The following is an 18,437-nucleotide window of genomic DNA, read 5'->3' as shown; positions in this document are numbered from 1 at the left end:
AGAGAGAGAGAGAGAGATCATCACAACACCACCTTCCTCAGAAGGTTGTCATACTGCAATAATTTCCTCACCTGACCCCATTCTCTAGTAACTCTGAAACTAGTCACTTTGAAGAATTTTGAAAGGGTACTGGAATACAGGAAAACAAACATGGGGAAGCCACTCGGTTCTAAAGAGAAAGGTTTTGTAATTGCTATGGCTCAGTGGGCTGAGTCACATTTAATTAAGTCTGGAATTTTCAAGGACAAAAACAGAACTTCCCAACAGGACACCTAAGACAAGAAAACATGTAGATTAGAGCTGCAGAGCCCCTAGGAACTTGCAATTAAGGAGTAGGCTGGTAGCAGCGAATCACACTTTATTGAATGGGGGCAAGGGGAACAGATTCCTCCATCAGCTAAAGCCAATCTTTTCACATTATCCTCCTTCTCAATATTTCATATCTACGGTTGAATCCAGAGTGAATTAACTCTGAACTATGTATAAATTTGAGAACACTGGGAGAAGAGAGAGAGAAGAAAAGAAGTGAAGTCAAGTGAAGAGAACAGTCAGTGGGGATTGCTAAATAACTCTGAGCATCTAAATACATGACAGTTTTTAGATGTGGGGCATACAGAGTGAACCCCTCCATTTCCAGTGACTTACTCATAACTAATGTTGTATATGGCTAAAAACTAAAACAGTCACCCAAGCAACATCAGTCTCATTAGAAAGAGAGGAATAACCTGATACCAAAAAAATGCAATGACCCTTCTGAAGACAACTGGTTCAGAAGCTGTGAATCATTCTGAAACAGCTAGAGGCCAAACCACATGGACGCCACATTTAAATAAAATACATACACACAACCACCAAAAACAAAGTGATGACTTGTCAGAACTCTAGTTCTGCTTTCCCTATCAGGTCTGCTGGTGATGTAGATAATTAATTTTAAAATCATATTCTGAGTAAGGTAGGTTCTTGGTAAGTAAAGACCTCTAGTTCTCACTGGAAGGTTCCTATCTTTCCAGACCACACCTGCAGATTTCATTAACAGTTTATGGCCCTCATGGGTGATACCTTGGCCCAAAGTACAGCAGCAGGAAAGGCCTAAGTTGAAGCAGCTGGGGAAGCCCAAAGCAACAAATGCCTGTGTCAGCAGACTCATGGCAGAGGAAGTGATTGCTGCCGACCATGGGCCATTATCCTGCCTTAAACTCCCTGGAGTTACAAGTCACACATTACCACTACTCTTAACACGAGGACCTGTGCAATTCTGTGTCCTGTCCTCCTTCACACTCCACCTTTGAATGCCGCTCAAAATATTCTGAATTTTCAGAGAATCCAAGCCACTAAAGATGGGATGCAAGTGCATAAATCTTCAACACTGTGAAGCCCATCGGCTAGAATAAGGCCAGCCAGGTGAAATCACACTCCATCCCCTCTATTCAGCCAACCATTCTTTTCTTTCTCTAGGCTTTTTGGGTCGCCTCTCACTGCCTGGTCTGAGAATTACTTCTCTTTCCAGATCAAGAATCCCTTCATTCTTCCACATGTTTGACACTTGCCCAAGTAGTGATCCTGTCACCGAGCTTTCCATTTCTCACATTCGCTTTATTTGGGATGTGTTGAAGGATCTACTAGGTGATATCTACAAACTTGCATGACCTCACCCAAAATTTTAGAATCTCAGTGGAAAAGAGTCCTGTTTACAGAAGCAGCATTTTCCCAAAGGCCCACCACTCTACACACAAAGTAGTAGGTACGAAGCATCCATTTGCCTTCTCCCAAGATATAGAAAAGAGATCACAATAGGAAATCTACCACGCCTCAAAGGATGCAGACTTGGAATGCTCTGTCTCCTGAGCAGTCTGGGTACCTCCTAGAGATATAGGAGCAAGGCAGACACTGACAACATCAACAGGGGGAGGGCAGAGAGAGACAAGGGTGCCTTCTGGGCAAAGCTGCTTATGGCTCTTGTCTAAGAGAGTGCTGCTCTCTGGGCCTGTATTGTGTGTGTCATCTTCTGCCACTCCACCCCCAATCTATTTGCCAAAGACCTCAAGATGTTTCTAAGAGGTTCTAAATTATTGACAAGCCTAGGGAAGATGCTTTTGAAAACATTATATACAAAAAGAGACCTGTTCAGCTAGTGCAAACACTTGGTCATTAGCATTTTCCTTTTTAAAGTGAAAAGAGGAAGAAAAAAAAAAAAAGCCTGCCTCTGTTAAATAATAATGATATTCACAGAACAACAGACACTGAAATTCCAAAGTTCACCATCTCGCCAGCTTTACTCACCCCTAGCCATCTTGCTCCTTTATTGGCAGCCTGTTGAATCTGGACTCTTTTGAGGGTGACATGGTAAACAGCTCCTTCCTCTACCTCTTCACCCCAGTCCTGAATCGAGCTCTGCCAGGGACGGGATAAAGAGAAAGAAAAAGAGTATTTTTTCCTCTCTGCTAACCACAATCTATCCCAGCTGCCTTGCTGCTTACAACAGCACTCAGGGCACGAGATGGGCTGTTCAAAATAAATATTACAATCCGAGCAATACAAGACACATTTTGATAGAGGGAATGCTGAGATTTTCTTGGCTTGTAGCCCCTTCCTGTGGTATCAGGATCCCCAGACTTTTCCATTTAGTTATTTCTCCTAGACTTGCTCACATATCTTAAATAGTTTGAAGTCTTTCTTTTTCTTTATAAAGAAACTAGTTTAGTCCTGATTAACTTGTCCCCCTTAAGCGAAAGGAAAAATAATTCTTTGTTTTTTTTTTAAAAAAAAAAAAAAGAAAGAAAAGAAAAGCAAAAGAAAAGAATAAGTTTGTACTCTTTAAAGTGTCATTGAAGAAACCAGATTTTAAACTCAGACACAAACAAGTGTTTAAAACGCCAAGAGTCCTCACTCCTTTGGAAGTGAAGTGGTTTGCTTGTCTTTTTCTCCACATTGTTTTGGAGCCCACAAAGTTAGCGGGGGTGGAAAGTTTATATTTCCGTAAAATAATCTGGCAAGTGCAGAAAAAGCAACACATCACCAGGCAGTTTCTACTAAAATCTGTGCAGCGACCCCCTGGATATCCATGTCCCCAGCTAAACCTGAGGTTTGTGTTAAAGAGCCGCTGGGACGCAGAAGCGCTGCGCGGTTCACCCACACTAACAGTTCTTTTTCCTTCAAAGTTCTCCCCTCCTGACATGCATCTGGCCCCAGACACACCACAGGCAATTGCTAAGAAAGTAGGTATGGTTGAAAGGGAGGAGACACGCAGAGAGAGAGGAATACAAAGTGGAGTGAGAGAGCTTTAGCTCACAAGTATGGAATCGGATTGCTACGTTCACTCCGAGGGAGTCTAAAACACGCCCAGCGAAAGCGGGAGAAGATTCCCCACCAGAGAAGCCTCGGGAGAAGGCAGAGAGCTCTCGTTACCATTTTAGCTTGCCAAAGCAATTTCATTCTCAGTTTTCTCTCCGGTGCGCGAACGCTGCATGATGCGCCCTGCTCGGAAGCCAACGCAGTGTCTGCTGGGCTCAGCCCGCGGCGCCTCGCCCGGGTCCGGGTCCCGAGCGGCCGCCGCGCACAGACACGCGCCGCGCTGCCCCCGCCGCCGCCGGTGCGCGCGACTCGGGCCACAAAGGGAGCGCGGCGAGCGAGCGAGCGAGCAAGCGAGGAGCAGACTCCTCCCCACGCCACTCCGTGATGTAAGGCTTTCCTGTTTGTGCTTGTGAGCACACTCTCCCTTTCTTCAGTCCCATGGATAAAGTCAGCATGAAAGCGTTTCTCCAGCGCTGAAGGTGATTGGGAAACAACACTTTCAAGTTTATCAGGTTTTCCTGACGGTCACCAGATGCCAAAATAGAACCGAGTGTGGGATGGAGGATTTGTGTGTCTTCTTCCTTCGCTAAAACAATGGAAGGAGAAAGTCCGAAAAACTTCCATTATCTGCCTATTATCTATTTTGATTTTACAATAATTAAGTCAGAATGACCCCAATGAGAGCCGCAATACTAGAAGCCAGGAAGTTTTTCATTAGGACAGAGGATAAGGTCAGAGGACACCTGGGTATTCCAAAACCGTGTCCAGGGGCTATGCCCTCTCCTGCATCAGCACACTGCCAACAGGAAATCGCGCTGGGCTTTTCACCACCCATTATGATAAGGCTCAATTACCGAGTAACTGGCCGTTGTGGGTGGGAAGGGAACAAAACAGGGTAAGGTTTTGCTGGGACTGACGGTGTCCTAGAGGTTCTGTGAGTCTTTGTGAGTAGCCACTATGGGTTGAGTTGTTTGTACTGTAGGGACACAGTAAGATCATAGCCACAGGGAAAAGCTCTTCATCAGATGACTACCAGCAGGAGTTTTATCATAATGGAAAGATCTACTATAGGGATAAAAGATTATTACATTTTTTTAGATCCAGTTTTAACAAGTCAACAGGAAGAGATACCAGATAATGCAGTCAAACTTGACACCTGCCAGAATTCCATGCAAATTGCAAATACCTTTAGGGCTCATGTCTTTCATACTATTCACCCTAAATGAATTTAATCACCTTCAAATTAAAAAAAAAAAAAAAAGGTCTCCCACTAATTGCCATATTATGACATAATCCCGAGTTTTGGTTAATAGTAAATATATCATGAGCTGAAAATTTAGAAAATCAAGTGTACCGATGTTCCCAGGAGAGCAGAATAAATGACAACAAGGGCACATTAAGGAAAAACAAAAGGATCTGTGGACACTTGAGAACATCTTCAAGTCATTCAGCCAGGTTATCCCCATACAACCAGAACCTAAGGGCACAGTGACTGTATAGAGATGAGATGCCCTTTTAGCAAGCTGAAGTGGTTGTTCTATAATGTAAAAAACAAACAAAAAACACATAGACTAAATCCTTCTATGATGCTCAGGACACAATGTTGCTGGGAACCAGAGGAAAATCATGTGGAGGACCTACCTCCCTGCTTGTTAAGCCATCCTCAGGAACCCAGGCCCACCTCTAGAGGACCTATTAGGTGATCTTGGAGACCACAAAATGCAACTATGGATAGTTAAACAACCTGTAAGATTAACTTTGCCACTACTTTAACCTGATTTTTGGCTACACATTTGGCAGTAACTGAAATGTTTCCATTTCAGGGATACTAAGCAGTTTCTTCAACCTCACTCTTCCAGGAAACCTTCCTGGACAGAGTGGCTTATAATTCACAAGGCCCCACTCAGGTTTCAGATCTCCTCACCTTTCTCTGTACTCCAACCTAGTGTGTAAAGGGAAAAGAACTAGCTTCAAGGCAAGTGAATACAGCTTCACATCCAGCCTTGCAGTGAGTGAACCTGAATGCTACTACCCTGGGCCTTAATTTCCTTATCTGAAAAATGGGACAAACACCTAGCTGAAAGAGTTTGAAAGAGGATCAAATGAAATAATGCATGCAAATCATCAAGCCCATGGTAAGTGATCCAAAAAAGTTCCACTGCCTCCTTACTGCACTTACTGCCAAACCATATTGATCCAGACTCACTGAAAGGCGTGTTATGTATGCAACACTAGGAAATCTCAAATGATGTCTTCTCATGGAATTACTTTAAAATTTCAGAGAGGTTTTCCAAGAATAACTATTTGTATTTATACCTCACAATGTATGTAATTTTGTATAAATGCTGTTCTGCAAAAAAAAAAAAAAAAAAAAAAGAGGCAGACTTTATGCTAAATAGAACAATTGTGTGTTGCAGTTTACAAATTTTTTAATATTCATTTAAAAATATTTCATCAGTAAGCAGTTAAGTCCATATTACCTTATTACCTGTACCTTTGGGTTTAAGTACTCCTGGTCAATATGTGGGAAGACAAACCAGTAAGCCATTTATAACTCAGTTGGTGTTTATTTACTACAGTAGCCTTCCCGCAACCTAACAGAGTCCTGAGAGGATAGGTCAAGTTTAGTTAAAAGATCAGGAATGTTTTATAGTTTTTAGAGAGCAAGACTTGCATCTCTGGTTCAGTTTATTGCAAGGTACTTTATTCTGATACTATTGTAAATGGAATTGCTTTGTAAATTTCATTTTTAGATTGTTGTTAGTATATAGAAACACATTAATTCTTTATTTTGCAATTGACTGAATTTGTTTATTAGTTTACAGGGGTTTTTTTGCTGATACACCTAAATAGAAAGACATCCCGTGTTTATAGATTGAAAGACTTAATATGTTAAAATGTCCATATTACCCAAAACTTTCTGCATATTCAATGCAATCCCTCACAAAATCCCAAGTGTATTTTTAACAAAAATAACCAGAATAACCTTAAAATTCACATGGAACTACAAAGGACCCTGAATAATCAAAGCAATCTTGAAAAAGAAGATTAAAGCTGCAGATCTCATGCTTCCCTATTTGAAAACATATTACAAAGCTAGAGTAATCAAAAGTTTATGGTACTGGCATGAAGACAGACATACAGACCAATGGAACAGAACAGAAAGCCCAGAAATAAACCCAAGCATATGTGGTCAACTGATCTTCAATAAGGATGCCAAGAATATACAACAAGGAAAAGATAGTCTCTCCAACAAATGGTGCTGGGAAAACATTTGTACAAAGACTAGATCACATGCAAAAGAATGATATTGGACATTTATTTTACACCATACACAAAAATCAATTCAAAATGGATTGCAGACTTAAACATAAGACCTGAAACTATAAAACTCCTTAAAGAAAATTGCTATAGTTTGGTTTGTTTGACCTCTCATAATCTTATGTTGAAATCTGATCCCTAGTGTTGGAGGTAGGGCCTAATGGGAGGTGTCTAGATCATGGAGGCAAACCCCCATTAATGGCTTGGTGCCATCCTCAAGGTATTGTGTGAGTTCTCACTTTATTAGTTCCAGTGAGAGTTAATTGTTACAAGGAGTATGGCCCCCATCTCTCTCTTGCCTCCTCTCTCACCATGTGATCTCTGCACATGCTGGCTCACCTTCCTCTTCTGCCATGAGCTAAAGCAGCTTGAGGCCCTCACCAGATGCAGATGTTGGCACCATGCTTCTTATATACAGCTTACAGAACCATGAGCCAAATAAACTTCTTTTCTTTATAAATTACCTGCTCTCAGGTATTCCTTTATAGCAACACAAAGGACTTAGATAAAAATATAGGGAGAAAGCTTCATTATATTGGCCTTGGCAGTGATTTCTTGGATATCACACCAAAAGCACAGGCAAAAAAATTAAAATTAGAGAAGTGGAACTACATCAAACTAAAAAGCTTCTGTGCAGTAAATGAAACAATCAATAGAGTGAATAAATGACCTATGGAATGGGAGAAAATATTTGCAAATCATGTATCTAATAAGGGGTTAATACCCACAATATTTTAAGACCTCTACAACTGAATAGGAAAAAAAAACCAATTTTAAAACAGGCAAAACACCTGAATAGATATTTTTCCAAAGAAGACATACAAATGACCACCACATATATAAGAAAGTGCTCCACATCACTAATCATCAGGAAAATGCAAACCAAACCGTACTGAGATATAACTTCACACCTGTTAAGGTGGTCATTATTAAACACATACACACACACACACAAACAAGTGCTGGAGAGAATGGGGAGACATTGGAACCCTTGTGCACTGTTAGTAGGAGTGTAAAATGATGTAGCCACTATGGAAAACAGTATGGAGGTTCCTCAAAAAATTAAAGATAGAACTACCATATAGTCCAGCAATCTCAATTCTAGGTATTTACCCAAAATAATTCAAGTTGAGATCTGAAAGCGATACTTGCACTTCCATGTTCATTGCAGCATTATTCACAATAGCCAAGATGTGGAAGCAGCCTAAATGTCCATCAACAGATGAATGGATAAAGAAAATGTGGTATTATTAAGTATTAAAAAGAAAGAAAACCCTGTCACATGCAGCAACATGGATGAACCTTGAGGACATTAATCTAAGTGAACTAAGCCACTTACAGAAGGACAAATACTACATGATCCCACTTATATGAGGTATCTAAAATAGCCAAACTCTTAGAAGCAGAAAGTAAAATGGTGATTGCCTGGGGCTGGAGAGAGGGGAAAACAGGGAAATCCTGTTCAGTGTGTACAGAGTTTCAGTTATGCAAGATGAATAAGTTCTAGAGATCTGTACATTGTACTTACAGTTAACAATAATGTACTGTACACCCAAAAATCTGTTAAGGGGGGGAGACCTATATTTAAGCATTAGTATGTTGCTAGGAATAGTTTTGTGTTGCCATATTTGGTGGGCACTGACAGTAACAACAGAAAAGTTCTAGCATATAAGAGGAAAGAGGTATGGAAGAGCACCAAACTGGGGAGGAAAAAATTTTTCTTGCTTTACAGTTTTACCAGAGCCAATAAATAAAGAGCAAATGCAAGCAGCTGGTGTGTTGATTCTTTAAGAGAGTCTGTCTAGAAATGGAAGTATATAATATATATACCCCATTCATTTATTTATTTATGTAGTCATTGGTCTCTATGACACCACATTTTTCTACACTTTATTCTACCTCTCTGGCTGTAAGAAGAAGTAAAAAATACAAAAGTTATGACAGAATGTACTTATGTAGGATGATATGGAGTGATATTTATGTATCTGGGTAAATGATGGGACATTTGGCATATGAGTTTAAATTCTAGCTCTAGATGACTTGCCAAGCAAGAGTCTGACCCTCACTTCTCACAGCCTTATTTTCCTCATTTGTCTCTTGTCATGCTTGTCATGAGGATTAAATGAGATATACTACATGAAGTATCTGATAGCGCTTGGAACATAGGAGGCATTGAATAAAAATGTCTTTCCTCTCTCTACTCTCACACCATTTCCCTTTAATGTAATTTTGTATCTGTTTACTGCTTTTGGTTTGTAACCTGAGTGTTCTTTATACTTTTGCCTGGGTAAGATATTATATTGCATAACAGAAAAGTAAGGACAGTGAAAGTATAATGGACACTGTACTTCGAAATAAGTATGTAATAAAAACTTGTCTTAAAAACCATATATCTGATAAGTGGTTAATATCCAAAATATATAAAGAACACATACAACTCAATAGCAAACTAACCAACCTGATTTTAAAAATGAGACAGGGGACTTGAACAGACAATTTTCCAAAGAAGACTGACAAATGGCCAACAGGTATATGAAAAGATGCTTACTATCAGTAATCATCAGGAAAATGCAACAAAACCAGAATGAGATATCACCTTATACCTGTGGGGATGGCCATTATCAAAAAACAAATGATAAGTGTTGGTGAGGATGCAGACAAAAGGGAACCTTGATATGCTGTTGTTGGGAAAGTAAATTGGTACAGCCTCTATGGAAAACAGTATGGTGATTCCTTAAAAATTAAAAATAGAACTACCATATGATCCAGCAATTCTAGTTCTGGGTATTTATCCAAAAGAATTTAAATCAGTATCTCAAAGAGATACCTGCACTCCCATATTAATTGCAGCATTATTCACAATAGTCAAAATATTCAGATACAATTATTATTCAGCCTTAAAAAAGGATGAATAATAGCCAAGCGCGGTGGCTCACACCTGTAATCCCAGCACTTTGGGAGGCTGAGGTGGACGGATCATGAGGTCAGCAGATGGAGACCATCCTGGCTAACACGGTGAAACCCCGCCTCTACTAAAAATACAAAAAATCAGCCAGGTGTAGTGGCAAGTGCCTGTAATCACAGCTACTTGGGAGGCTGAGGCAGGAGAATAGTGAACCCGGGAGGCGGAGCTTGCAGTGAGCTGAGATTGTGCCACTTCACTCCAGCCTGGGTGACAGAGCAAGAGTTTGTCAAAAAAAAAAAAAAGGGAAATCCTGCCATCTGTGGCTACATAAATGGACCTGGAAGACATACTAAGTGAAATACACCAAACACAGAAAGACAAATACTGTATGGTCTCACATGTGGAATCTAAAATAGTCAAGCTCATAGAAGCAGAGTAGCATGGTGATTGGCAGGCTGAGGGGGTGAGAGAAATGTGGTGGTGATGGTCAAAGGGTGCCAAGTTTCAATTATACAAGATGAAAACCTTCTAGGGATCTACTACAGGTCTATAACACAGTGCCTAATAGCTACCAATACTATATTATATACTCAAAATTTTCCAAGAGGGTAGATCTTATGTTAAGTGTTCTTCACATACACACACAAATAGTAAGAATATGATACTAATAATAATAAAGGAGGAAGGAGGAAGCTTTGGGAGGTGATGATATGTCTGTGGCTTTGATGGTGGTGATGGTTTCATGGGAGTATACTTACCCCCAAACTCATCAAGTTGTATACATGAAATATGTACAGCATTCTACATCTCAGTCATACCTCAATAAAGTTGTTTTTTAAAAAAACTTGCCTTGAAGATGGCAATATCAACATAAAATGGTAAGAAATGACAAGGCCTTGGCTTTGTCATCCTCAAACTCAAGGCTGCACTGTAATGTCCTATGCCCAGTCAAAAGTTTAGAAGAAAGCGGTCCTGAGAGGGCAATAATAATAATAATAACCATGCGAAGAAAAATAAATAAGTGAGAGGGCAGGATTTCCATTCCACACCTTAGTACTACTGAGCACAAATTGCCTCTATTTACCTATAACCACTACCTAAGCAGACTAATGTGAAACTTCTCCCACTCACTGGTAGTGGACTTTTGAACAAAACTGATAATTGTCCTTTTGCAACATTTTACTCATAAACTATAATAAAGATTATAGATCCATAAAAACTTTTGGAGGAGGACATAAGCAAATAAGTCTGGTACTTCTTGATTCCTTCCTCCAACAATATGAAAGCATTGTCAAAACACAAGGTTTTTAGTTCTTCCAATGTCCCTATGAAATGCTTCTCCCTAGGTTTGCAGGCTGTGTTCCTTACCAATCAACTCTCCATCTTTAGTTTTCCACTATCAATTGGGCATTCTGCTATGGTTGTTCCTAGCTATGATAACTGGTTTCACCTGCTTTTTGCTTGAAGTTTCAACCTTCCTTTGCAAAGGGTAAAGAGCCAGTCATGTTTGGTTAAAGATGATCAGGCCTCTGAAAACTCCTTAACCAGTAAGCAGTGCTTCCATTTTCTGAAGGACCAAGTTGATTTTATTAGTTATCACAGAAATACTATAAAGTATGAGTTAAAAATTCTCAATGCTCTGTTATTACATTTTTACATTTAGGCAAGCAAATTACAAGTCCACTTTAGGCAGACCTTTTACAACTAAAGAAGGAGGCTGCCCTAAGGTATAGAAAATAAAGACAGAAGAAACAAGCAAATAGCACTCAACAGATGGTAGGCCAAAGGCAGAGAGCTCCTCGGGCCATGATGGCAAACATTTTACAACTAATAGTTCACCAATTGTTGGCAATTATTCTTTTTTTTTTTTTTTTTTGAGATGGAGTCTTGCTGTCTCACCCAGGCTGGAGTGCTGTGGTGCAATCCCAGCTCACTGCAACCGCCACCTCCTGGGTTCAAGCGATTCTCCTGCCTCAGCCTCCCAAGTAGCTGAGATCACAGGCGCCCACCACCACGCCCGGCCAATTTTGTATTTTTTGTAGAAACAGGGTTTCACCATGTTGGCCAGGCTGGTCTCAAACTCCTGACCTCCAGTGATCCACCCGCCTCAGCCTCCCAAAGTGTTAGGATTACAGGCGTGAGCCACCACGCCCGGCCAATTGTTGGCAATTATTCTTAATCGTTGATGATGCTCTCCTGAGGAGGAAGCTGGATACTGAAATACTATTTGTAACTTGGACTAATGAGCATTATTACCTCATCTAATTATATATTTCTGTAAAAGAAAAAAGGACAGCCCACCAGAAATTTGTTCACTCGGTTGAAAATATCAAAACATACAACCATCAACTCAGAAATAATGCCAGGTTGTGTGATATATAGTAAAATAACTGCAGAATGGGAGCTGGGTGAGCTGATGCCATGGAGACTTTGACCAAGATTGAGGAAGGAGTTACTGGGCAATTAGCCATATCTTTTTGTGGGACTGAAGCAATCTCCTTTTTCATAATAGTGGTATTGAAATGGTACTGAAAACCAAGATAAACTATAACTTCTATAACAAAGTAGCTAAGAATAAAGGCTCTGCAGTTAGAGACAACTAGATTTGAGTCCTAGACCCACCACTTCTCTCTGAGGCAAGGTCTTTAACACCTCTAAGCCTATTATTAAGAAAATAGGGATACAAGCTGGGCACGGTAGCTCAAGCCTGTAATTCCAACACTTTGGGAGGCCAAGTGGGTGGATCACAAGGTCAAAAGATCGAGACCATCCTGGCCAACATGGTGAAAACCTGTCTCTACTAAAAATACAAAAATTAGCGGGGTGTGGTGGCACACGCCTGTAGTCTCAGCTACTCGGGAAGCTGAGGCAGAAGAATTGCTTGAATCCAGGAGGTGGAGGTTGCAGTGAGCCAAGATAGCACCACTGTACTCCAGCCTGGTGACAGAGTGAGACTCCATCTCAAAAAAAAAAAAAAAAATAGGAATACAAACACCTTCCTCACTGGCTTATAGTAGGAATTAATTGAGATAATTCACAACATGCCTTTAGTACAGTGTCCAGCAGCATACATAATGTTTTCTATTATCTAGACACTAGATGCTAAACTCTAGATACTAGATAATGTTGTCTATCATCATCATCATTATTATCCGTTACTACTACATGTTAGGTCAATGAATTGCAAATGCTTAGGAGACTATGTTAAAAATTAGACCCATATTTTGAGTAGCTCAAGGTTCTTTAGCTTGAAGCCAAATGCCATGATACAGAGATTACAGCAAGAACTATAAGCCCCACACACTGTCCAGTCAATGAGCAACATTTACTGAGCTGCTACACAACATAGAAAAACACCATGCTTGATTTTCTTGCCCACTTCAATTTATCCTCCACACACTGACCACAGTGATCTTTTCAAAACCCCATACTATCCTTTCCTGTTCTTAAATCCCTCCAGTGGCTCCTCATTGCTGAGTATAGAAACCTAAAGCGTTTTCACATGCCATAGGGCCTTGCCCAGGTTGGCCCTTGCCTACCTCTCCAGCTTCCTTCCACTCATCTACCTGTACTCTCTGGGCTCCAGCCACCCCAGTCTTCTTTCAATGTCTTGAACATATCTGGCTCCCTCCCTTCACAGAGCCTTTGCTCATGTGGTTCTCCATCTTTGGGACATTATTCCCTGTTCTCCTCTCCCACCTCAGTTAAATACCCCTATTATGTGCTCTCATGGTACCATATTCCTTTCTTTGTAGCTCTATCACAGTTGTAATTTTACACTTAATTGTATGATTATTTGATAAATATCTGTTTCTCCCGTTTCTCCCATTAGACTGTACACTCTATCAAAGCATGGGTAATGTCAGTTTTTTCTCATCACTGTATTTCTAGCACCTCACACTGTGCCTACCACATAGCAGATGCTCAATAAATAATTTGATGTAGATAGATACCATGCTATAAATTCAGTAAGCATGGCTGGGCATGATGGCTCATGCCTGTAATCCCAGCACTTTGGGAAGCTGAGGCAGGAGGATCACTTGAGCCCAGGAATTCAACACCAACCTGGGCAATGCAGCAAGACCCTGTCTCATAAAAACAAAATCAGCAAGTGCTTAGTAATTATAGCTGAATGATATAAATAAATCTTAGATATTGTCTCTACCTTAAAGTTGCTTGTACTCTAAAAGCAGAGAAAAGGCATAAGGTAAATGACTACATGATGTTACAAAGCCACACATCAGCAAGTACAGATTAAGAGAGCAGGGCAGACTAACAATGTGGCCCTGAGACACTGAGAAAATGAGTCAGGTGGTGCTCACTCTTAAAGGACCAGGTAATTTCAGCTTTTATTAAGGCTGTGTTAACCACTACCTTTGAAGAAATAGAGAAATATGTTTGGGGAGGAAGAAAGAGGAGTCTTCCAAATGGCATGTTCAAAGGAGATGGAAAGAAATGATATTTGTTTGGAGAAGTGGACCATATAGTTCAGGTAAACAAGGTGTGAATAAAGTAGCCAGGTGACAGATTTTTAAAAATTTTTCTTGAAAGATAAATGAACAGTGTGAACAAGAGGACTTTTTTATTGATACATATTTATGAGGTACATGTGATAGCTTGATACATGCATACAATGTGCAGTGAGCAAATCAGGATAATTAGGATATCCATCATTTCTTTTTTTTTTTTTTTTTTTTTTTTTTTTTTTTTTTTTGAGACGGAGTCTCGCTCTGTCACCCAGGCTGGAGTGCAGTGGCCAGATCTCAGCTCACTGCAAGCTCCGCCTCCCGGGTTCACGCCATTCTCCTGCCTCAGCCTCCCGAGTAGCTGGGACTACAGGCACCTGCCACCTCGCCCGGCTAAGTTTTTGTATTTTTAGTAGAGACGGGGTTTCACTGTGTTACCCAGGATGGTCTCGATCTCCTGACCTCGTGATCCGCCCGTCTCGGCCTCCCAAAGTGCTGGGATTACAGGCTTGAGCCACCGCGCCCGGCCAGGATATCCATCATTTCAAACATTTAACATTTATTTCTGTTGGGAACATTTCAAATAATCTTTTAGCTATTTTGAAATATACAATAAATTACTGTCAACTCTGGTCACCCTACTGTGTTATCAAACACTAGAACTTAATCCTTCCAACTGTACTTTTGCACGTATTAACCAATCTCTTCTTCATTCCCTTCTCCACCTTTCCCAGCCTCTCTGGTAACCATCATTCTACTCTCTTCCATGAGATTAACTTTTTTTTAGCTCCCACATGAGTGAGAACATGCAATATTTGTCTTTCTGTGCCTGGCTCATTTCGCTTAACATACTGACCTCTAGTTCCATCCACATTGCTGCAAATAACAGAATTTCATTTCTTATAGCTGAATATTATTCGTGTGTGTGTGTGTGTCCACATTTTCTTTACCCATTCATCCAATGATGTACACTTAGGTTGATTCTATATCATGGCTATTATGAATAGTGCTGAAATACACATGGAGGTGCAGGTAGCCCTTTGATATACTAATTTCCTTTGATATACTGATTTCCTTTCCTTTGGATAAATACCCAGTAGTGACATTGCTGAATTGCATGGTAGTTCTTTTTTTATTTTTATTTATTTATTTATTTTTTTTTTTTTACAAACTCCATGCTGTTTTCCATAATGGTTATACTAATTTACATTTCCATTGCACTGTATTAGAGTTTCTTTTCCTCTGCATCCTCACCAGCATTTGTTATTTTTTGTCTTTTTGATAAGTCATTCTTTTTTATCTGTATTTCCTTGATGATTAGTGATATTGAGCATTTTTTTCCATATACCTGTTGGTGATTTGTATGTCTTTTTTTGAGAAATGTCTATTCAGATCCTTTGCCCACTTTTCAATGGAATCGTTTTGTTTTGTCTTTTTCCTGTTGAGTTGTTTGAGTTCCTTATATATTCTGGATATTAGTCCTTTGTCAGACGAATAGTCTGTAAATATTTTCTCACATTCTACAGGTTGTCTCTTCACTCTGTGGATTGTTTTGTTTTTTTGTTTTGTTTTGTTTTTGTTTTTGTTTTTTGCTGTACATGTTTTTAGTTTAATATAGTCCCACTTATCTATTTCTGTTTCTGTTGCCTGTGCTTTTGAAGTCTTAGCCATAAAAACTTTGCCCAGACTAATGTCCTAAAGCATTTCTGGTAGTTTTATAGTCTTAGGTCTTATGTTTAAGTCTTTAATCCACTTGAAGTTGATTTTTATACATGGTGAGAGATGTGGTCTAGTTTCATTCTTCTGCATATGAACATCTAGTTTTCATGGCATATTACTGAAGACAGTATCCCTTCCCCATTGTATATTCTTGGTGCTTTTATCAAAAGCCAGTTGGCTGTAGGGATATGGATTTGTTTCTGATTTCTCTATTCTGTTTCATTGGTGTATATGTCTGTTTTAAAACCAATACCATGCTGTTTTGGTTACTACAGCTTTGTAGTATATTTCAAAGTCAGGTAGTGTAAGGATTCCAGCTTTGTTCTTTGTGCTTTGGCTATTCTGGCTCCTTTGTTGTTACATACAAATTTTAGGATTGCTTTTTCTATTTCTGTGAAGAAAATTGGTATTTTGGTAGGGATTGCATTGAATCTATACATTGCTTTGGGTAGTATTATTATTTTAACAATATTAATTCTTCCAATACATGAGCATGGAACGTCTTTCCTTTGTTTGTGTTCTCTTCAATTTCTGTCATCAGTGTTTTGTAATTTTCATTGCAGAGATCTTTCATCTTCTTCATTAAATTTATTCCTACGTATTTTTCATAGCTATCATAAATGGGATTGCTTTATTTCTTTTTCAGCTAGTTCATTATTGGCATATAGAGATACAACTGATTTTTGTATGTTGATTTTGTATCCTGAAACTTTACTGAATTCCCTTATCAGTTCTAAGAATTCTTTTTTGGTGGAGTCTTTAGGTTTATGTATATATAAGATCATGTTGCCTGCAAAGAGGGAGAATCTGACTTCCGCTTTTCCAGTTTGGTTCCTTTTATTTATTTATCTTGCCTGATTGTTCTGGCTGGGACTTCCACTACTATGTTGAATAAAAGTGGTGAAAATGAGTATCCTCATCTGTGAACAAGATGATTCTAATACTTACCCATAGGTTAGCTTAGAGTGGAGAAAGGACATAGGAGAGGATATTACAGCAATGTATACACCAAATAATTAACACCTAGGCTGAGTGAGGCAATATAATAACGCTTATATTGAAATAAAGAAATGAATCTGAGTGATATTTAGGAAAAATAAATGTTACAACTTGATAATAGGCAGCATGTTGCAAGTAAATGACAGAGTAAAGCAAAACAAAACAAAAACAAAAAAAAAACACCAAGAAACTGCAAGGTTTTAAGACTAGTACACTGAGATTGTGGCGAGGACATAAAAATAAAGAGAAAATGGGAAGGTATAAGGCTTTGGGAAAAAATATCCGTTCAGTTCTGGGGATAAAGAAATTGGATATATTGAAGAGTGGTAGAAAGGAGAGATAAAGACTAAAAATGAAGAAAGTGACTTGTAAGTTAGTACATACATATACATAAGAAATTATTTGAAACCATGAATTTACATGATTCTTACTTGGAAAATGAGCAGGCTAAAAAGAGTCTCAATATGCACCCATCATTGAGGAAGGAAAAAACAAAAATAATCAGGGAAACGAGCAAGAGGGAAAGAAGAGCAAGAAGAGCTTGAGTTATGAAAATTAATGCTGCAATGTCAGACACATTAGCATCAGTCTTGGAATACAGTCAATGGACTTTAGAATACTTCAGGCAGGAGATTTACCTCCTACACTTATCAAAAGATGCTGCATATATTTTAAGAGAGCTTTCCCTGTTTAAAAACATACAAAAGTTTTAAAAAATTATCACAGTTATTCTCTTCTATGACACTCTTCAATAAAACGCAACTGAAGTTAATTGGAAGTCTTAGTGTGGTCAGTTACATAACACTAGAATTGCTGAATAGCTTAAACACAGTGTTTTCCCAGAAATATTTGTCTTTTGGATGAAACCAAGAATGGAAAGTTTCTGCTTTAAAGGAGAACTTTTGAGAAGGTGGAAAGAAAAGAAAAACATATATAATGGAAATATAATTGTAGCAAAAATTAACCAAAATTCTACAAATATAACTACTCACACAGAGACACACCAAAACACAAAGAAAAGGGAATTTTACCACTTCAGAAAATCAACAGTGGATTGTGTATCAATTAGATAACGTCTTTCTAAAAATCAGAAAATATCTCATATGTTGCCTTTGCCAAGAACAAATTTAGACAGATCTTTGGTTTTTGTTATTTTCCTATTAAACTGGCAGAATCATCTCATAATGACCCACACTGATCCTGTTTTGTCTAGGACATAAAGTGAGGTCTACAGAATGAAAATGTTTAGTTTGGGGAGGGGGAAGGGAAGGAGTAGTTACTTTCGTTTATTCAGCTTCTTCTAGATGAGTGAATAGCTAAAGGTCTAGAAAGCTGCACCCAGCTCTCACCCCTAACCTGATTCTTCTCCCATTTCCTCTCTCTTCTCTCCTTCCCTCCAGAGATTGTGTGTGTGTGTGTGTGCGCGCGCGCGTGTGCACGCGCACATATATATGCGGTCTGTGCTATGTGTGTATATATCGTGGGAGGGGAGAACTGATAGAGTGGGTTGGCCTTCATTTCAAACTTCTATCATAAGAATTAATGACTTATTTCCAGAATAACATAAACCCAACAGAAAGGTGTTGTAAAGAAATAATGGTGCAATGGTATTTTGTGGCAACTTTATAGCCAAACAAGTAATATACTTTTCCTGATAGCTAAATAGGTAATATAGTTAACATTGTTCCAAGCAATTTCTCTTTTATAACTTGTTAGAATGCCTTTCTGTTAACTTA

At 39.1% G+C, this 18,437-nt stretch overlaps 1 protein-coding gene across 3 annotated transcripts in view; it reads right to left on the bottom strand.

The window, feature by feature from the left end:
- Nucleotides 1–18,437, bottom strand: part of LOC105484570 (ral guanine nucleotide dissociation stimulator like 1) — a 298,051-nt gene that overhangs the window by 120,625 nt on the left and 158,989 nt on the right. The window contains exons 1-2 of one of the 3 annotated variants that reach the window (XM_011746335.2): nucleotides 3,406–3,610; nucleotides 2,281–2,391 (exon numbers count right to left, since the gene is read on the bottom strand). The exons of 1 other annotated variant lie outside the window; for it this stretch is intronic. In XM_011746335.2, coding sequence (XP_011744637.1) covers nucleotides 2,281–2,391; nucleotides 3,406–3,432 — 138 coding nt within the window. In that variant the 5' untranslated portion in view covers nucleotides 3,433–3,610. Of the gene's footprint in view, nucleotides 1–2,280; nucleotides 2,392–3,405; nucleotides 3,611–18,437 lie in introns of those variants that run through there. One more of the 3 variants, XM_011746333.2, reaches the window with a different exon arrangement.

Source organism: Macaca nemestrina, chromosome 1 (genome assembly GCF_043159975.1).
Source record: "Macaca nemestrina isolate mMacNem1 chromosome 1, mMacNem.hap1, whole genome shotgun sequence".
Classification (NCBI taxonomy): domain Eukaryota; kingdom Metazoa; phylum Chordata; class Mammalia; order Primates; family Cercopithecidae; genus Macaca; species Macaca nemestrina.
Note: the sequence above shows the minus strand (reverse complement) of the source record. Positions and strands in the feature narration are given on the sequence as shown.